At 42.3% G+C, this 21,215-nt stretch overlaps 1 protein-coding gene and 1 long non-coding RNA gene across 3 annotated transcripts in view; one reads left to right on the forward strand and one right to left on the reverse strand.

Annotated features, from left to right (window-relative positions):
* The window catches only part of LOC135095040 (uncharacterized), a 102,565-nt gene extending 90,162 nt beyond the window's left edge, over window positions 1-12,403 (reverse strand). For both annotated transcript variants that reach the window (XR_010264047.1, XR_010264048.1), the window contains exons 1-2: window positions 12,288-12,403; window positions 9,978-10,141 (exon numbers count right to left, since the gene is read on the reverse strand). This is a non-coding gene — a long non-coding RNA (uncharacterized LOC135095040). The remainder of the gene's footprint in view (window positions 1-9,977; window positions 10,142-12,287) is intronic.
* Window positions 6,365-19,347, forward strand: LOC135094842 (differentially expressed in FDCP 6 homolog). The gene is made up of 10 exons (XM_063995306.1): window positions 6,365-6,514; window positions 11,680-11,802; window positions 13,976-14,182; window positions 14,276-14,509; window positions 14,714-14,976; window positions 15,100-15,301; window positions 15,973-16,124; window positions 16,671-16,822; window positions 17,518-17,642; window positions 18,003-19,347. The coding sequence occupies exons 1-10, from the start codon at window positions 6,386-6,388 to the stop codon at window positions 18,189-18,191; spliced, it is 1,776 nt and encodes a 591-aa protein (XP_063851376.1). The 5' UTR covers window positions 6,365-6,385; the 3' UTR covers window positions 18,192-19,347.
* The last annotated feature ends 1,868 nt before the right edge of the window (window positions 19,348-21,215 follow it).

The following is a 21,215-nucleotide window of genomic DNA, read 5'->3' on the forward strand; positions in this document are numbered from 1 at the left end:
TCCCACAGTAAAATTTATCCCTCGACTAATTCTAGAGCGACAGACCGACACGCGCTGGTTGACTCATCGCGGCTTGCATTCTATCGGCCTTGAGGTGACACGCAGCCCCAGTGACGTCACGGCTGCTTCCAAACAAACACTGACTTCGTTTATCTATATGACGAAATACGCAATATCTATCTGTCTCTCTGCCTGTCTGCCTGCCTGCCTGTCTGTATGTCTGTTTGTCTGTCTGTCTTTAAATGCATGAGGGGGACTGACCAAAAAGGAAATTGATAAATAAAAACGCTGATTCCCCTGCCGATAAGTGAAAAACCGCTAATTTTCCGACAGACAAGTAAAAGAATCGCTAATTTTTCCGGCAGACAAATAAAGAAAGCGCTAATTTACCACAGACAAGTGAAAAAAAGCGCTAATTTCCCGACGGACAAATGAAAAAAGCGCTAATTTCCCCACAGACAAATAAAAAAGCGCAAATTTTCCGACAGACAAATACAAAAAAGCGCAAATTTCCCGGCAGACAAATAAAAAAAGCGCTAATTTCCCGACAGACAAATAAAAGAAGCGCTAATTTCAAGCCGACAAAAAAAAAAAAAAAAAAATTACCGCTCCTCCAAAAATCAGAGGGAAGATTCTGCCCGTCTGCCTGCATGCCTGTCTGTCTGTCTGTCTGTCTACCTGCCTGCCACGTCTTCATGCACCCAGACCTTCACTACCGGGCGCTAACTGGTCGAATCTACAAAGGCTGTCGATGTGCACCCTTCAGTCACTTGGGGTACAAAGGGCGTGCATGGGCGCCTGCTAATTAATGGGAGTGTATATTACATCCTCCATTTCACCGTCTGCTGTTGGTGGAAGGAACAGCGGACAGACAGCTCAGGGAGTACAATGCTCTCTGTTTTCAACCGTCCTTTCTTGTTGGCTTTTTCCTTTCTTTTTTTTTCTTTTTTTCTTTAGATCTGTAGTGTTTATTTTTCTTCTTCCCTCTTTTTTTTCTTTATTCTTCTTTTTTTCCCTTTCTTCTTTTTCTTATTCTTGTTCGTGTTCTTCTTGTTCTTGTTCTTTTTTTTTTTTCTTTTTCTTTTGCTGTTGTTGTTGTTGTTGTTGTTGTTGTTGTTGTTGTTGTTGTTGTTGTTGTTGTTGTTGTTGTTGTTGTTGTTGTTGTTGTTGTTGTTGTTGTTGTTGTTGTTGTTGTTGTTGTTGTTGTTATTGTTGTTGTTGTTGTTGTTGTTGTTGTTGTTGTTGCTGTTGTTGTTTTGTTGTTGTTATTATTATTATTGTTGTTCTTGTTCTTCTTGTTCTTTATCTCTTATTCTTGGTCTTGTTCTTCTCCTCCTCCTCCTCCTCCTCCTTCTCCTCTCCTGTATCCCTTGCCGGCCTCCCTCCCTCACACATAAAAAAAAGCGGCATATATGTACATCCCTTACGTTCCTCTGAGCGTGGCAGGGCAGGTGGCAGGTGGGCAGGTGGACAGGTGGTGTGTGGTTTCATCATCACTGATATGCAGACTATAAATGGACTCACTGTGCCTCCTGGAATACTTTAAAGGGTTGCAGTCCAGTCTAGATATTATATCTATTACAAAAAAAAAAATAATAGGTAAAATTTAGACATTAATTTTTATCACTTATGAATGCAATATTTTTTTTTTCCCCCGTCAATGTGTTTCGTACAACTTCACAAGATCTCCGACTGCATTCGCGGGTTAATGACTGAATGCAATTTTGTTTTTGAATACCCAGATTATTCCGAACTATTGCAAAAACGCTTCTGCAACTTCCAGACTTAAAAATTGTAAGAAATATTGACGGGGCAGAAAAAAAAATACTTTATTCCATTCATAAGTGGTAAAAAATGAAGGTCCAAATTTTACATATTATTTTTACTGACTGAAATTTTTACTGAGTGTGAGATTAAGTCCAACGTGAAGATGCGGGAGAAGAGATGTGGTGAGAGTGTGAGCGGTGTAAAAGTGCAGGGGATGTGAGAGGGAGGCGATGGATAGATGAGTGAGGCAAGGTAAGTCTGAGTGAAAGAGGGAGCTCAGAACCTCTCTTCCCTTCCCTCCCTTCCCCTCCCCTTCCTCAGGAACAGAGTGGCCCATTGTCCGTGGCTCAGAGTTCCTTCCTATGTTAATATGGTGGCGTGACGTCACAGAGCTGTCCCCTTGGCTTTGGGATGGCGTCACTGGAGCCGCGGCAGCAGGTGCTTCGGGCCCTGCCGAGTCACAGGTAGCTGGAGAGGGGACCATGAACTGAGGAGGAAGAGGAGAAGGAAGGGGAAGAGGAAGAGAAAGAGGAAGAGGAAGAGAAAGAGGAAGAGGAAGACAAAGAGGAGGAAGAGGATTGGATGGAGGCAGGGAACAAGGTACAGTGGCAGGGTTAGGGGACATGGTATTTAAAGACTAAGGAATGAGAACGATCCTTAAAGGGTTGGAGAGCGAATGATGTAAGAACCACTGGCTAGGAAGAAAGGGATATTGAAGTGTGCTTTGGGGCTGTGGGAGTGTTAGGTGTGTGTGTGTGTGTGTGTGTGTGTGTGTGTGTGTGTGTGTGTGTGTGTGTGTGTGTGTGTGTGTGTGTGTGTGTGTGTGTGTGTGTGAAGAGTGTATGTTTTGGGGTGTTGTGGGAGAAGGTGGGCTTTAAACGAATCGGTAGGGGGTTAGGAGGAGGGGAAGAGGATGGTATAGAAAGCAGGATTCAGGAGCAAGGGACAAAAGTGAAAGAGGAAGTAAAAGTTAGGAGGGAAGAGAGGACGACAGAGGAAGCAGGGATTTGGGGCAGGGGATGAGGGTCAGGAGGCCAAAAGCAAGGAAGGCCACACTTGAGAGGCCACAACACAGGGATGAAATGAGAGATAACCTTACACACACACACACACACACACACACACACACACACACAAACTAAAGTGAATACAGTCAAGTGAATGAATGACACCTTTTATTGTGGCGCCCGCAGCTTTCCTACTCTTACTCACTCACACAGCCTCTCTCTCTCTCTCTCTCTCTCTCTCTCTCTCTCTCTCTTAGATGAGGGGAGGGAGAGGTGGCAGTCGTATGTTTCACTGAAGGAAGGAAAAGAGAAAACACAAATATCACAAAGAAGAAAAGCGAATGAACACAAAAGAAAAACAAACAGCACCAACAGACTTTGGCCCTCACGAGACTAATAACTAAGAAATAAAGTAAAAAAAAAAAAAAAAAACATAAAAGTAGGAAAAATAAAGACCCAGGCGAAGGTGAGGAATAAAGAAGAAAAGGAAAAGGAGGAAGCTGCCTGGATGTAGGAGAGTACAGACGAAGAAGAGAGATAAGAAGAAAGAAACTGAAGAAGAGGAGAGAAGTTAAAGGGGGTGGCATAGGGGCTGACAGATCCCATGTGACCAGCATCGCCCCCCTGAGCATGATAACCCTGTGAGTGCCTGAGATGTAACCCTGGGGCGTTCACCTTCCCCACCAACCCACCCTCCCCTCTCTCCCTCTTCCCACCCAGCGCCCCCGCACCCGCCCATACACTTGCCCACCAACCAACCCCCTGCAAGGTATCATTCAGTGCCCTCCTCCACCCTCCACTAGCCACACTGCCTCCACACTCACGCCTTGTAAACAATCTCCACCACTCCACTTCACACACACACACACACACACACACACACACTCCTAGGAAACTTAGTGTGTGTGTGTGTGTGTGTGTGTGTGTGTGTGTGTGTGTGTGTGTGTGTGTGTTCTCCGAATTCGAGCCATGAAGAAAGACGATAGTAACAAGGAATAAGGTTGAAGAGAAACAAAGTCACAAATGTATACATATCAGAGCAAACATATCACTATTTTTTTTCTCCCAGCATCCTAACCCTTTCTTTAACGTTGCTGCTCCTCCTACACTCCCTTCCCACGAAGCGGCAGCATCAGTAGCAATAGCAGCAACAGTAGTATTATTAGTAGTAGAAGTAGTAGTAGTAATAGTAGTAGTAGCAGTAGTAGTAGTAGTAGCAGTAGTAGTAGTAGTAGTAGTAGAAGTAGTAGCGGTAGTAGTAGTAGTAGTAGTAGGGGTGGAGGTATTATTTTAATGTAGTAGTAAAAAAAAAAAGTAGTAGTAGTAGTAGTAGTAGTAGTAGTAGTAGTAGAAGTAGTAGTAGTAGTAGGCGTCTCTCTCAAGCGCACCACAGCACTGTTCCTCTCATCATGGTCGCAACAACATATAACTACTGCTTTGTATCCCTTGCCGCGCCCTTTAAGTGGTCTCAGCCTAAGAAGGAAAGGAGATCAGGGTCTTAGAGTGACTGACGTCCACCAGAGCAGCGTGCAACGGGCGAGTGTCAGCCCAGCCAGGTCCACCACTCAGCCCCGCATGTCTGAGTAAATGATATCATATGTTGGCCTAATGAAAGGAATGAAGGGAACATGGGCGCCTTAAGGAGGATTAACAGCCTCAACACCCGCTTCCCCTTAACGTGTAAATGTCTGTCTGTCTGTCTGTCTGTCTGTCTTTGGCTTTGTTCCTGTGTCTTATCTGTCAGTCAGTCAGTCTGCCTGTCTGTCTGTATAGTCTATATGTATAGTCTGTCTGGTCTCTCTCTCTCTCTCTCTCTCTCTCTCTCTCTCTCTCTCTCTCTCTCTCTCTCTCTCTCTCTCTCTCTCTCTCTCTCTCTCTCGCTCAGCTCCACAGCCCAACCTTCTCCTCCTCCTGCTCCATCAAAACGACCCCTGATTAGAACGACACATAAAAATTTGCTACACAAACGAGCGCAGCATACTTAATTGGATGCAGAGACATTGCCACCGAGGAATCATTGTCACACCATCGAACCCACAAAGCCAAGCTGGTCACGTCAAATACTGGCAGCACCTCGGAATTTCAATCATCCGGCTGTTCGATATTCAGTTGTGAAAGACAGACCAGAGAAATGCCTGTGATGTAATCTTATGCATTATTCACAGCGTTCTCCATACAGTTCCCGTTAAAAAGAGAAAGTATCACTGCATTGGATAAATTCTTTGTTGAAATAAGTAATAACTCTTGTACTATTCAAGTAATGAATGTAATAGTCCACAAAACTCAAGGAAAAACTGTATGGTAGCTTAATCAAGTCGTAGTCACGAGGCAGTTATTACGGGAGACTTTAGCTTGCCTGGCACGAGATGTGGACGATCCCTTGAACTCTGACTCGTGGCATGACCTGTGATCCACCTTACTACGCAGTGATTTACGAGGACGCCAACAAGTCGACGCAAAATAACAATCTCCTTGACCTTATTTCTTCGTCGTTGTATAATCTAGTTAATGAAATTAATGTCACCAGAGTTTTTAGTTCTAATGATACCACAAACAGCCCTGTAAGGGCCAAGAAGGTATTTTTTTATCGTATGCTCTTCCTTTGTGTTCTTTAAAACGTTCACAGAAAACGGGAGAGTGTTGATGCTGGCGCCAACTCGCATTATAAAAGGCAAGGAATGCAGAAGTGTTGGTATGCTGGAGCGCGGGGCATGTGGGAGACAAGACACTCTGGTCACCTGTCTGTCCCGCCGCCCACTCTCCCTGCTTTCCTGCCCTGACGACCCCAATGGAGGACAAATAAAACCTAGCGTGTTTCAAAATTCTAGTCTGGTAACTTGTCTTTAGGCTGTGTGTGTGTGTGTGTGTGTGTGTGTGTGTGTGGTAGGCACATCACGTTGAAACCAGTGGGTCTAAGTGTAAAAAGAATTAAATTATACAGTGTGTGTGTGTGTGTGTGTGTGTGTGTCAGCGCCCTCTGAGTCATGACTGGTTGTGTTCAGTGCGTGGGAGGGTAAGTGTACTGCGGCAGGTGTTGGTAAAGGCCGCAGGCTGGAGGGCTCGCCGGTAATTGGGACAGGTGGCTGGAGTGGAACTGGCTGCGGCTGGCGGTGGTGGTGGTGGTGGTGCCGGCGGTGGGGTCAGATGCCCAACACTTTTCCATGTTCACCACTGTGTCCCACAACCCATCGCCGCTCCCTCCCCATCAACACCAGTCCCCAGGGGCGAGGCCGTCTTCCCCGCCGCGGACTCAACAGTCATCGCTTCCATGACACAATGCACCGGCCAGCAGGAGAGGATTCTGCCCGGAGCGGATTAGAGCGAGGCATCTCATAAGGGGAGCTGCTTGTAGAAGACCGGGAGGGGGAGGGGAAGGGAGAGGGACGGTGGCGAGTGGAGATGGCAAGAGTCACCAGAATTACATCTAAAGTGACAATTTTTTTCCTCACCCACTAAACATCAGCCAAGCCAGCACTTTTCAGCCTCTCCCGCGAACTGAGATAAGACTCGGTGAAGTCAAACTTAATGAAATGCAGCCGTTTGTAATATACGTAAATTGCACAACAAAGGAGTGTTTGGCGAGCGGGGCCTCACACGGGTGGGTCTCCTGCATGAGGCTCACTTGTTCCCGGCGGCCCGTCATGGCGACCCTGGGCCAGCTGGTCGCTAATAGCCTTTGGTTTGCCTTCGACGCCCTTGACCACCAGAAGACCGGTGCGGTGCCCAAAAGTCAGCTTAAGGTAAGACAGTTTCAAGAGGCCGGTAGGGACGCTACTACTTTGCCATGTCCAACAGGTGTGGGCGAGGTAGGGCGGCGCGGTCCCGCCAGGTTCGTCGCTCACTACCTCCGCGACCTCTTGACACTTGCCCCGTTAGTGAGCTATTCTTTGGATCTTCGTGGTCTATTCATGCCCCAGGCGAAATACTGGGGCTGGAGTCACGGCTGTATTGTATTGTTCCGTCCACGTTTTTTTGGTGTCTGCGCGGAAGCCAGTGTCAGGTGGGGGAGTTATATGGCGGTGGAACAGAAGAGCCTGCAGAGGAAGCTGGCGTCAGCATCCCGCGGGTACAGGTATCGCGTCGTAGTGTGCTGAATTATGTTGCGATCAGCTGCGGTCTGCGTCAGTGTTCATAAAACTATCGGTTATCATGGAGGCGGTGAAACCAGATATAGACACTCGTGATGATTTACGATACAGTCATTTATTTTCTTCTCGTAATGTGATATGAGTCTAAGACTGGCCAAGCACAATGAGTAAGAGAACACGTCTAGCGCTTCATGACGATGCAATCATGTAGCTGTTGTAATATCAGCTGATTGGACGACAAATCCCTGAAGCTGTGGCGGCGGCACTCACCAACACCTCGACCAGGTCACGCCCACCTGTTCTCCTGGCGTAAAGAACTCTGCCAACAATGCACGGCTGCCATGCATGGGCGGAGGTTACATACTCCAACACACAAAAGAAGGTAATAACATCTTCCGACACGAAATGCCTCACTCTGACACTCATCCCAAGACACGTAATGTTCCACCTGTGTGTGTGTGTGTGTGTGTGTGTGTGTGTGTGTGTGTGTGTGTGTGTGTGTGTGTGTGTGTGTGTGTGTTTGTGTATGTGTGGTTCAAGTATAGCATGGCTTCCTCAACCACCACACAAGACCACAGTTACACCTCATACAGATTTAATCTCCACTCACATATCTTTTTCTAAAACCGACTTCAGATTTTTTTTGTATCATCTTCAGGAATCACACACACACACACACACACACACACACACGCACACGCACGCACGCACACACACACACGCACGCACGCACACACACACACACACACACACACACACACACACACACACACACACACACACACACACACACACACATACACACACACGTAAATCACACACACACGTAAAAAAAAAAATATATATATATATATATATATATATATATATATATATATATATATATATATATATATATATATATATATATATATATATATATATATATATATATATATATATATATATATATATATATATATATATATATATATATATATATATATATATATATATATATATATATATATATATATCACCATTTCGTCAAACGAGCTTTCTCCTCAACTTGAGAACACACAATGCATTCAGATTACAAGCGCCGGCCCGGGCAATGGAGGCTTGTGGAAGCGAGCCAAGCACAGCATCAAGAAGACACTGACCTTACTACAAACAGGACAACCCGTCGCGTCGCTTAGCACGGCCTACCCCCCCGTCCCTTCCTACCCTTCCTTTCCCTCACGCCGTTCCTTAACTGCACGGCGACCTCACATTTCCGACCACCATATGACTACAATTTACAGCTTCCCCTCCTCTTAAACAATAACACCTAGCCATTCTTCCCTAAACACGACAACTAATCATGATCGCTCCTTTTGTCGGCCACCCACAGGTATCTATTTAGTATGCACAAGTGGCGAGGACCCTAAAATCTTATACTGATAGAGCAATTTTACGATCAAGTGTTTCCAAAGGTTACACGTGTTTATACTAGGAAGGCTTGTTGTTTTGGCTGTGAAGGTACACAATTAAAAAAAAAAAATTTACTCGGTGATATTTCAAGAAACACGACGCACCATCTGTCTTTGATATTTTCCCACATCGCACCACCTTCGCGTCACGTTATTTGGTTGTTTGTGAATGGTACGTAAAGGAAGACAGATGCGTGTGTCCCTCCACTGTGATGTTTACAGCAGCCTTACGAATGGGCGCTCTCCCCCCCCCCACACACACACACACTCACACACACACAGTTAAATAAATGACCATTAGATGTGATGTATGCAGGAAAGATTCATGACTTGGGATAAAAGCCTTACATTATGCATAAAAGAAGATAACAAACTATGAGACAGCGAAACACAAATACATGGTTAAATACACACACACACACACACACACACACACACACACAAGCGGGTGGCCTCTCCGGGTGACCAGACCGTCTGTTGGATGACACGTACCAGTACACTATGATGAACTTTCGTTTTTAACAAAAGGATAATCGTATTTCAAGCACGCTCAGAAAGATGGTGATGCAATATTCAATGAAAAGATTTTTGGATTACTTTTGTTAACATTTGGACGCTTTTCTTTCATTCATCTCGGAGATCGTGGTGGCAACTCATACTTGTGAATATGTACCCTCAGGCCTCCCCTTGGCCTCCCCTTGCCTCCCCCCCACCTACGTCCCCGGCCTGCCCAGCTGACCGTGACGAACCGTGCCAACACAAGAACACAAATGGGACACCAACTGCTGCTTCAAAGTGAGGAATGCAAACACATGCTTAAGAAATGCATGTTTGTTATATCAATAGTGCATGTAGTAATGGTCAAATTACCGAAGGCTTTTAAAATTACAATACAATGATAGTTTTAGAAAAGCGTCACTTCTCAATTATCACTCATTTAGATTCTTCAAAGTGTGCCTTAACACCACACACGACACAACCTCTTACGCAACATGAGTTCATGTTGGAATACTTTCGTATAAACTCAGCCAACAACAGTGTAAAATCAAACACTGCTCGTGTAAATTCAGTTGTCGTAGTGCTACAACTTCTCAATAAGGTTTTGTACAGTAGAGTCAGTGCGCCGCAGTTTTTAAGTACAAAACGATTACACTTCACCACAGCAATGTGTGGTTCTCGTTAACGCGAGCGACGGCCAGTAGTAATCGTGATAATATGAAATGAGGGGAGTACACTACTTTGTTGCCAAATTTGTGAAGGGCCTCGAGCAACTCAAGACTGGGAGTCCTTCAAGGGGTCAGGAAAGTTATCCACACCAGCCCAGCCCAGCTGCTGCTGATGACTCCCACAAGTCTGACACATCCATAAACTCTCTCTCTCTCTCTCTCTCTCTCTCTCTCTCTCTCTCTCTCTCTCTCTCTCTCTCTCTCTCTCTCTCTCTCTCTCTCTCTCAAAAAAAAAAAAAAAAAAAAAAAAAAAAGACGTATAATTCATGTTTTCCCAAAAGAGGAAGTCACTACTTCATCTAGAATTGTTTGTGAAAATGAGACAACTTCCTTAAAGGATGAAAGCTTCAGAGGATGAAGTAGGGAGAAGAAAGAAGTACTATGTTTCCCTGCTTAATTCTAGGATACACCAATACACAGACGCCACACAACACTCACCAAACAGAGTCCCCTCGACACTCAAGAGACACGCAGAGGGACTGGCGGCAAGAGGAGCCCGAAGCGGCGTGGTCTTGAGTTACAGTCCATCGACCTGAGGCCTCCATCCATCAGCAGCAAAAGAATTCTGCCTCGGGCAAAACTTGGCCGCTGCTTGCAGTGTCCTGTAAAAGGAAAGAAGTGAGATAGAGTGGACATGATGAGTCAGAGTGACACACCTGTAGCCTCCCAATTCCCTTATGTTATACTTAACCGCCAGATCGCTGCGTCAGGCGAAAAATGGTTGTACGTGCCTGTATAAGACACCGTATACAAACTTACATATTAAAGCCTAAGTGTGTTTTTAAATTCCTAACGTGGAATGATGGGACTGGCTTCAGTGCGGGTGTTTACAGTGGTAGCACCTCTTGAAGGTTCAGACCACTCACCAATTTAACACCCCACTTGACCGAAGTCGCAATGGAACTTAAGAGTGCACTGGGTAGCATGAGGGTGAGGTTACATCACTGGCCAATATACAAAAACATACATACGGATCGTACATAAACACGTATATGTGTGCGTGCGCTCACACACACACACACACACACACACACACACACACGAGTCACCTTCCTGCCACGTCAATTAGTCGTCTTTTTCTGGTCGATGAGCAGAGATCATAATCAGGTAACACAATCAATTAAACCTTGAGAGGATGGAAACACGCGGAGAGTCTGAACAACTGACTGTCAAATGTGTGTCGAGCGATCTGTACATCAGTTAAGCTAAAATTACATTGATTGCTTTCGAAAACAAGTTGTTGAGAATTTACAAACCTGAGTGAAAATTGAGATAAATAAGTAACAAGAGCAGCACAAAACCTGCCAACTCGACCAGTTCCTTCCCCAGTGAACCTGTCACAAGATGCTGGGCAGGCCCGCCACACTAACCGCAAGATGCTTCATGATTATCCAGTTATGTGAAAATTAAATACTTTAGTCTGTTTACCGTATCATGCTAAGTAAAACCATATGTGTGTGCGTGTGTGTGTGTGTGTGTGTGTGTGTGTGTGTGTGTGTGTCTTTTCATTGAATATTGCATCACCATCTTTCTGAGCGTGCTTTAAATACGATTATCCTTTTGTTAAAAACGAAAGTTCATCATAGTGTACTGGTACGTGTCATCCAACAGACGGTCTGGTCACCCGGAGAGGCCACCCGCTTGTGTGTGTGTGTGTGTGTGTGTGTGTGTGTAGGTGTGGTGAGTGGATGTCGGGGGTGTGGATGTGTTTTAATGTATTCAATTGTGATAAAACTAGACTTGTTTTTCTGTACATTTTTAAGCACATTTTCGTTGATGAACTACAACAACAACAACAACAACAACAACTACTACTACTACTACTACTACTACTACTACTACTACTACTACTACTACTAGTGAGAGGATAGACCTCGGTGATCATCGTGGTCTGATCAGTAAGGTATCGGAACTCGCGCCTCCTCTGAGTGTCCTGCCTGAGGTTCGGTCCTTATCAAATACCTCTCACGGCCATCTCATCCAGACTTCAGATAACTATTAGTGTTTCTATGATGTGCCATAGTGGAGTATGACACTACTACTATTACTACTACTACTGCTACTACTGTGAGGGTAATTACTTTGTTGCACTATATATTCCCTCCCTGTCTCCCTACATACAGTCTCCAATGCATTACAGGTGCTGACACAGAACGTGGGAGTCCTGCTGAAGGTGGAAAGGCGCGTCGAGAATTGCATTGCTGAGTACCTGAGCTCCCAGCACCTCACCTTCGAGCAATACCTATACTTCCTAACACATGAGGCAAGTTTCTAGAGGCTTCACTTGTGGGAGAGGGGGAGGAACTTTGAATTTACTTGTCTGTTGTTTAAACTTTCAGGTAATTAATCGACGTCGAGGATAAACACTTAACACGAAGATTCCGACGTACTATCGGCATTTCACCAGAGTACTTTGTGAGATAGTGACAAAAAAATACCGAGTTGCAAGACAAGTTTTCCAGAGATGAGGTGAATGGAGCGTGTGGTGAATGAAATGTGTGTGGTGAATGGAGCGTGTCGGTCAGTGGAGTGTGTGTGCGTGTGTGTGTGTGTGTGTGTGTGGCCTCCATCGCCTGCAAAATCCAGGGAGATAGCAACAAAACGTAAACATAATGAGAAAACACCTATGAGAACTTGACTAATCACCTCCGTGGCCCAGTCCTTATGACAATCTGAGGCATTTCCAATCACGGGTCCTTCCTAACCTAACTTCACCTAATGACTTCATCGTGATCTACAAGACCTTACCTAAAGAAATGTAGGACCCGCAGTTATCCCTGTCAGGAGAGAGTCAGTGTTACTATAGCCACGCGTGTTCCCCTAACCTGCTCCCTTCTTCTGTCAGCTGACTACTGGCCACGGGGACGCTGAAATCAGTGTTGCCACATTTTTACATTACCCTCCAAAACACGATGGATTAGAACCCGATCCTTTTGTTATGTTTTCCACATTCCTTGAGCAGTAATCAAAATAATTTAATAACCATTACCAGCACCACTGTTACTTCTACTACTACTGCACAATTAGTACCATGTATTACTAATATTACCACTACAACCACCACTACTAACACTACTACTACGTATTACTACACAGGAAAACACTCATGAGAACCCGATTAATAATGTTTGTGACCTTTGAAATTGTTCTTCGTGTGAGCACATATGGTGTGTGAAAGCATGCATGAGAATGTCGCAAATGTATACCACTCAGTGCATTGTTAATCGTGTACAGTGATTCATTTTTCATATAAGGGGATGAGAGGTTTGATGGTTGCCTCTAGTGACGAAATGAAGTTTGTCACCCTCATCATATCGTACAATGAGTGTGACGTGTGTGTGTGTGTGTGTGTGTGTGTGTGTGTGTGTGTCATTCCAAGAAGGCCATTAATTCTGAAAGGAAATTTTGCTCTGAAAACTTGGTGGTTTGTTTATGTCATTTCATCTAAGAAATATGCGCATGTTGGTAACAATGGATGTGATGTCATGCGTACTGCACCCTCCCCACCTCTCTCTCTCTCTCTCTCTCTCTCTCTCTCTCTCTCTCTCTCTCTCTCTCTCTCTCTCTCCTAGAAATATGACAACAAAGAATCAGAGCATTATATAGCTGAAGAACATAATGCACTAGTAAAAGATACGTAAATATATACAGTATGCACGAGGACTGGCATGCTGTTGTCGATAACTGCAGGGTGAAGCCCTGACGTGAATCACCGAGCTCGTAGCTTCATGGATTTTAGAAGCACCGGATCGAAAATCTTGTGGGAATTGCAACAACAACAACAACAACGACAATAGCAACAACAAGAATGTAAATATGTGAACGCGGTAGCAGGTTGCGGTGAAGAGCAACTAAGAGCAGCGAATTTGATAACCAAAGCTATAACACGGTTGTGTTGCTGGATGGTGGTGGTGGTGGAGAGAAGTGAATGATATTTTCCACTGGGACTTTTCTTCTCCGGACAATTTTTCACGATTACTTATTCTACCCTGGACATTTTTTTCCTCCTGTGGACATTTCCCTTTTCAGACATTCCCCTCTTCATTTGATGGATTTAATGGAAGCGGCCCACAATCATCGGCTTTGTTGCCGTCGAACGCTGAAACACGTGTGACACATTTCCTGCTACTTATCAAACATACTGTCGTGGAACATTACAAACACACACAAAAAAAAGTAAATAAAATAAATACCTGTGTGATAGTTGTTTCATTTGTCTATGTGACGCTTCTAACATGTACCTTCTTCAGAGACAACCACATTGAGAATTAAGGATGTTGTTATATATTCATCGTCATCTTTATTTTGTCGCTGGAGAGGATGTTTCAAATAGTGCCTCGTCCACAAAATTAACGATAATTAATATTCGTGGGGTGTTGGTTTCACTGCCATTTTCGTATTTGTAGCGTCATGATAGTTTTTATTCATAACTGCAGGTTTTGTCGGAAGTGGACGATGGGTCAACAAGCTACGTAGGTCTGAAGGAACACCATGACGCCCTTGACCACACCTTCTGGCTGCTGGGACGCCACACCCTCCTCCAGCGGCACTACCCAGTCTTCTCCGAGGACGCGCTGTTCAAACTTTTCAGGATATTTTGTCTACTGGCAGACAGATCTTCAGAGAGAAAGGAATTGTTACAGGTAAAACTTGGAAGTGGAACTTTACACACACACACACACACACACACACACACACACACACACACACACCTGATCGCGTGCCTCCATTCCTAGGTGAGTCTCAACGTCGGGGAAGTGCGGGAGGTAACGAGGAACTTGGTCACCAGCCTAGGGCGGGAGTGGGATGTGCGGGACTTCAATCAGCTGGCCACTGTCATATCTCACTTCACCTTCCCAGTCTTCATCACCTTCCTGGAGGGTCGCTACATCCAGGACACGGAACCCACGGCTCTAGAGAGTGCTGTGGATGATGTATATGACAACTTTGTTCAGCAGATTTTAAAACGCGTGAGTTTACGTCCTGTGACACGTTAATCGAGTTTCTGAAATGTACAAAGTTCTCCAATGGAAATTATTTCCATGTCAACCTCTGGAAACAAGTTCAACAGTAGTGCTCTTTTGATATAAGAATTGGTACTATTGTTACGTTGTAACGATATACGTTTTTTTTTTTTTTTTTTTTTTTTTTTGTGCCTGCTGTGCTGTGTCCAGGGCAAGGTGTACCAGCGTGCGTGGTGGACGCCGATATGGGTGAAGCGCGAAATGGAGGTGCGGCCATGGGCGCTGATCGCTCCTTGTTACAAACTCAACGCCAAATCCGCTGCCCTGTCTGTGGTGTTGGGCCAGACCCACGTGCCACTCACGCCCGCTGCCACGGTGCACAACATTCCCGATGAGCCCGGCGCCCGCCAGTGCAGATTCACGCTGTGCCTCGAGAGTAACAAGCTGGTGCAGCTGGCCGCCACTGACCACAGGTCACTACATGTAGTCTGTATCTTCACCATGAGACAGAACACGTCATGTCAGCTACATAGAACACTCGTATAAAATTTCACCCCAACTTTTGGAAAGCATCAACGCTAATTTCTGCATTTCAGAAGCAAGAGTGAATGGCTGAGGGCTTTGGACGCCGCCATTCATCACTCCCAGGAGGCGCTGCCGTATCACGTCATACAATCAGCGACAAGGAAACTGGAGCACGCCGAGGAGGAGGCAAGGGAGACAGCGGAGCGCATCAGGCGGGACTCCCAGGCTGACATCATTGAAAACACCCAAGCAGAGCTGATGGCTGAGAAAATGGTAATATACGCATTTATGCTGTCTTACTTCTGTGAACTGTGAGGATGTTCAGCTTTGAGATTTAGACATCCAATCTAGGATTGTATGGAATTATGTAGAGGCAATATAATTACATGGTAGTTACTTTTATGACCCGATAAAAAAAAAAAAATCGCGGGGTCAGAACATTGGAAGATATTTCTGCCATCTACATGTGATAGAAGTTAAAAGAAAAGTTCTAATGTCTACTCTCGGTAATTTTTTTCGATTTTATTGGTCTGATGACGGCTTTTTTTTTTTTTTATTTATATTATATTATTATTATTATTTTTATTTATTTTTTTTTTTTTACTACTGAAAGAAACTTCACCCTCTATGGATAAGCATAGGAATTGTTTTGGTGGTTTCACTGTCTTTGTGGACGGATTTCTGGACCATCAACAATAATTGATAATGATCAGCGAAACAACGCGTGTGAATCAATTTGGTCTAGCAACGCCCAGCACGCCAGCACTTCCTAAAATTTTCCATAAAGAACTATTGATACTGACACCATTTCATGGCAGGCTTTGCACGCAACCTTGACAACGTGGCTCTGAAAATTCTTTCCAGTTCGTGTACCGCAGTCTGGGCATTTGGGTCTGTTACCGCAGTCTGGGTTTTGGTATGGAATAATCAACTTTACTCCGTAGGCTCGCGCGGAGGCTGAGGCAGCAGCACGCGAGGAAGCAGCTGCCCGTCAGGCAGAGGAGAAGAGGGTCCTCGAACTTCAGACGCTTCGACTTCAGCTGGAGACATTACTTGAAGAGGAGACTCAGGCTAAAAGAGACGAAGAAATTGTTCGGTAAGTTTATTAGCGTGGCGGTGATCTTCAGAGGGCAGGTGATGTTATAGAGCGTGACGTGTCCTTCCAGATGCTTCGCCTTTACTTTTAATATTCACGTTATCTGAGGTTATTTTTCATGATCTTGAACAGAGATACAAGTTAATGCAAAGAATTAGTTTGTATAGGGTTTTTCTCATGACATTTTAAGAAAATAATAGGCCAAATTCCGTATTAATGCGAACTTACATGATATATATATATATATATATATATATATATATATATATATATATATATATATATATATATATATATATATATATATATATATATATATATTAGAGAGAGAGAGAGAGAGAGAGAGAGAGAGAGAGAGAGAGAGAGAGAGAGAGAGAGAGAGAGAGAGAGAGAGAGAGAGAGAGACTCTAGTCGCATCAATGACCCATAAATAACATCACAGAAAAAAAAAATAATGGTCGCAAGTATTCGTTTTCTTTGTGGCCACGTGAAAATAATAAAATCTCAAGTATGAGACAAAGTTTAACAACCATTGACCCTACGCAGAAACCTACAAGCTAGAGTGCTACGGGAAGAGTGGGAAAGGCGGGAGGAGCTGGAGCGACTGCAGGAGGAGCAAAGGAAGATGCTGGCTGAGGAGACCAAGAAACGACAAGAGTTTGAACGCCAACAAGAAGAAAAAGACTCTCAGCTCAGAGGTATGTTATTATCACATATGATCATTAATGAACTGACTAGAATCGGGATTTCAAACGTACGTAATTATATTTTCACATTCTGTAGATTAAATAAATATATCATGTTGCCATTATCTTGATATCATTATTGTGAGTGTTTCCTTTGTTACATAGTTCTGCAGATCATTCATATCAATCTAAAATCAACTATATCGTTAAGAATATATCATTTACGCATTTTTCGCATATAAGTTGTGACATGCAGAACCAGATGCCTTATGAGACTCCTTATGTATCGGAAAAGCTTGCAGAGCCATCAGGAAATTGTTTTGTATGAGGAACACGTAACAAAGGTATTCATGATGTAAGGAATAATGACGTGAAAAAAAAAATAGTAAATAGTTTTGAAATACAGAAAACAATGCATCTCATTTATATATCAGCAGTCTGTTTTTCAATACTTTGCACAGGGCAACGACTTCCAACTTGAGAGTGACTATGAGGGAGGCATGAAACAATATCATCATTAGTTCAGACAAGATGATGAAGAGCAGTGTACGAGAACCTTTTCATTGTGTTCAAAATTGTTTTAGTACACCTCGTGACATGATTAGACAAATTATCGCTACTAATAATTAAATGGATAAGGATGACATACGTTGGGACTATATAGCACACTAAATACATACATGAAATATGTATTATTGTCATTTCAGAGGCAGAGAAGATGCTGAGGAAGCTTGAAAGCGAGCGGCTTCGTCTAGACCGAGACCTGCGCAGCGCCCGGGAGAAAATAGTCATGTCTGAGCGAGGCAAGGAGCTCCTAGAAGCAAGAATGAAGGTGCCGTACTTGAATCAAAGTAACCGTAGAATGAAAAATAAATAAGTAAATAAATAAATAGAAATATAGATGAACTATTATTCATTAGATCAGTGTAAACATCAATGCTATGAAGATAAATTTTCCACATATTTATACTGATGTGATTCAGTGGTGTATCTTGATATATATATATATATATATATATATATATATATATATATATATATATATATATATATATATATATATATATATATATATATATATATATATATATATATATATATATATATATATATATTTTTTTTATATATTTTTTTTTTTTTTTTTTTTTTTTTTTTTTTTATTTACTTATTTATTTATTTATTTTTTTTTTAGGTGAAGGAGAGGACGCCTCCGGTTCGCACGTACTCGCTGCGTCCCGTTAGGAAGGAGCGGGGAAACATTCCAAAGCGATCTTCTTCCTTCAACACTCAAGCTGCTAGACTCTTCAAGTTTCGACCCAAAAATGAAGAAAATAATGAAAATGGAAGTGAAAATAGTAACGGAACTGTGGAAAGTAACTGAAATAAAGGAACTTTGCCCATTCGTTCCTGAAATTTCGTACCCAAAACAAATGTTGTACATACACACGTGTAAACATTCACATTTATGAAACGTCGTTGCAGTAACTCGTATCAGAGTGTTATGATATACGTACACACTAAAGTGCAATATTACATGACAGACTGTTGCAAATAAGCATTTTCATATTTATTTTTATCCTCGCCAAATACGTACTTATACAATGTTTTTTGTTGTCAAATAAATTTGATCAGTCAGCTTATTTAACAGCAACTTTTTGCAGAGAAGAATAATTTGGGGATCGCTGAAAGCTTAAACTCATCAAGAACCCCAGATGCTTGTGCAATGGGCGACAGTGCTTGACTCGGTGCTGACTCACGTGGTACCTGCCTTGTGGCACACTTATGCCATTCTTTTCATACATTTTATTATATATATATATATATATATATATATATATATATATATATATATATATATATATATATATATATATATATATATATATATATATATATATATATATATATATATATACGAGTATATATATATATATATATTCATTATTTCCATATGTATGTATATACATACAAGATTCCTTTCATCATCACCGTGCGGTTTTCCATTTTTCTTGCTTGCTTCTAAAGCTCTAGTGAAACGAAAATGGCTACAATGTCCCACAGATGTATTATAACTTGTTATATTTAACTGATTTGCATTTATGGAGAAAGTTAAACTTTGTACAAATATCTCTCTTCTAAAACATGTATGATTGAGTATGTATTTAATATTGCATTTATTTTTTTCCTTGTGATTATTTAGGTATTCTTTTTATTGAATTTTCCACTCCACACACACACACACACACACACACACACACACACACACACACACACACACACACACACACACACACGTATAAATATATCAGAAATTCCAGGCATAAATAGTACTATTCTAAAATGTTGACTTGAAATCCTACCAACTTATCAATTTCTGAACATACTAATTAATGTCCTGCCTGTGGATTTCATGTCGTTCTGGTGCACAGGTCTTCCCAGACAGCCACTTGCAGACTGTATCTGCTTGATGTAATGTATGTTATTCCGTACACAAATCCGAGAAAAAATGTCTTGTCATCAATGAACTATCAAAGACATGAAGGCTTTCTTTCTGACCAACAGACAAATTAAGATCTGATTAAAACATATAACTGAAAACCATACTTTCACTTTTGTGTAAATGCGTGAATCATAAACACTGCCATGACTTCTGTTTATAAGTCTCAATTCAAGGACATCGGGTAGTAATTTAACACAAATTTCACTTGTGTGGAAGCTACTGAAGATAACTACAAAGAAAACTTACGTTTTAGAGTAACAAAACTGAGACTGGGAGTGCGAGTATATATTGGGGAAGGCAAATTAAACAGGTTAGGGAATTTGAAATAACTTGGAAAATACTGTACCAGAAGAGGCAAACTGAAAAAATAAGTAATAATAATAATAATAATAATAATAATAATAATAATAATAATAATAATAATAATAATAATAATAAAAATAAAAATGAAAGTGAGAAGTATTGGCAGAAAGTGCTTTTAAGAAATTGACAAATTTATTAACGAATCTTGAGTGTAAAAATGTCTTAAGGAATAGATAACTAAAATGTTACATTTCGTAATTTTTAACATGGCTTTGAGTCTTCGACTGTTTAAAAGAATATGGAAAAGAAATTTAAAGCAACGGAGGTGTAGTTCCTGAGAATGATGTAAAGAATTCCATGGACAACAAGATTAACTAATGGGGAAGTGTTAAGACGCGCAGGGCTGGAGAGAGGTAGTGATGAAGAGTATCCGGAGGACTCATGGGGAGGCAACTGCAGTTCTTAGTACACACTGAGAGTTAGAGAAATGGAAAGGGATTACCTCCTGGGGAGAGTTGAAAGAAGAAGAGCCAGAGGAAGACAAAGGGAGAAGTTCATGGAGACCTTGATGGAAAACATAAACATGAGATGGAGTGTGACAGATCTACTGGTCAGGATGGATGAGAGAAGAGAGGAATAATGGCCCTCCATACTCGCTGACGTCACGTGGCAGGCACTTCAGTAAGTTAAGGAACACCATCTCATGCCTGTCATTGTTCCCACACATTTAACTTGAATGTGAATACAGGGGCAGATATGAGCCACAGGAAGGTAGAAACTAGGATCTTGGAGGAAAGTCTGAGAGGATTAAACAAAACTAAGTAACAACAACAACAACAACAACAACAACAACAACAACAACAACAAACTTAGTAAAAAAAAAAAAATCATACGAATTGTAGTAGTACCACCCGTTTCATATGACTGTGAGGCAGAGGGTCTAAATACAAGGCCAAGAGCGATGGAAATATTCGAAATAACTGAGTCAGAGATACATGAGGAGTCTGTAATGGCTTGTTAGTGAGGACAGATCAAGATGTACCGAATAGGCTTGGTCGTGTAGAAATAATAGAGGAAAGAATTATTAGAAGAGTAAGCAGGCCTAGAGTCAAAGATGAAAGACTTGGTAAGGGGAACAAAACAGGAATAGAGAGATAGAGTTAAGAAAGCAGTGAGCCTCATAGAGCTAAGCATCCGTCATCCAGTGGGCTGTTAAGTGTGCACAAGACAGGCAGACTATAGAAAGTGTCATACGCCACCATAGAATCCACTGTTACAAATAGTCTTAAGCAATGAGAGGTGGCTGGGATAAACCACATGCACTGACACTGTAGAAGTTTTGAGTAAAAAAAATAAGTAAACAAAAAATATAAAAAAAATAAATAAATAAATAAAAAAATCAGATATTTTTATGAGTAGGATCAATGCGAGAAGTAAGGTAGAGAGAGGCTTGAGTCTAGTGAATGCTGATGGGAGAGAGAGGAGTCTGAGTCAGCTGTTATTGCAGATCATACTGTTCTGGTGGCTGATTCAGAGAAGATATTGAGACAGCTGGTGAGGCGGCAATTGGAAGTGTACGTGAAGGAAACTGAGAGTGAATAA

This window comes from Scylla paramamosain, chromosome 1 (assembly GCF_035594125.1).
Source record: "Scylla paramamosain isolate STU-SP2022 chromosome 1, ASM3559412v1, whole genome shotgun sequence".
NCBI classification, from domain to species: Eukaryota; Metazoa; Arthropoda; class Malacostraca; order Decapoda; family Portunidae; genus Scylla; species Scylla paramamosain.

Coding starts and splice junctions, on each gene's coding strand:
- LOC135094842 (XM_063995306.1), top strand. CDS start 6,386: ATGAGGCTCACTTGTTCCCGGCGGCCCGTCATGGCGACCCTGGGCCAG. Junction 14,510..14,713: donor TTCAGCAGATTTTAAAACGC/GTGAGTTTACGT, acceptor TGCTGTGTCCAG/GGCAAGGTGTACCAGCGTGC. Junction 14,977..15,099: donor CTGGCCGCCACTGACCACAG/GTCACTACATGT, acceptor TCTGCATTTCAG/AAGCAAGAGTGAATGGCTGA.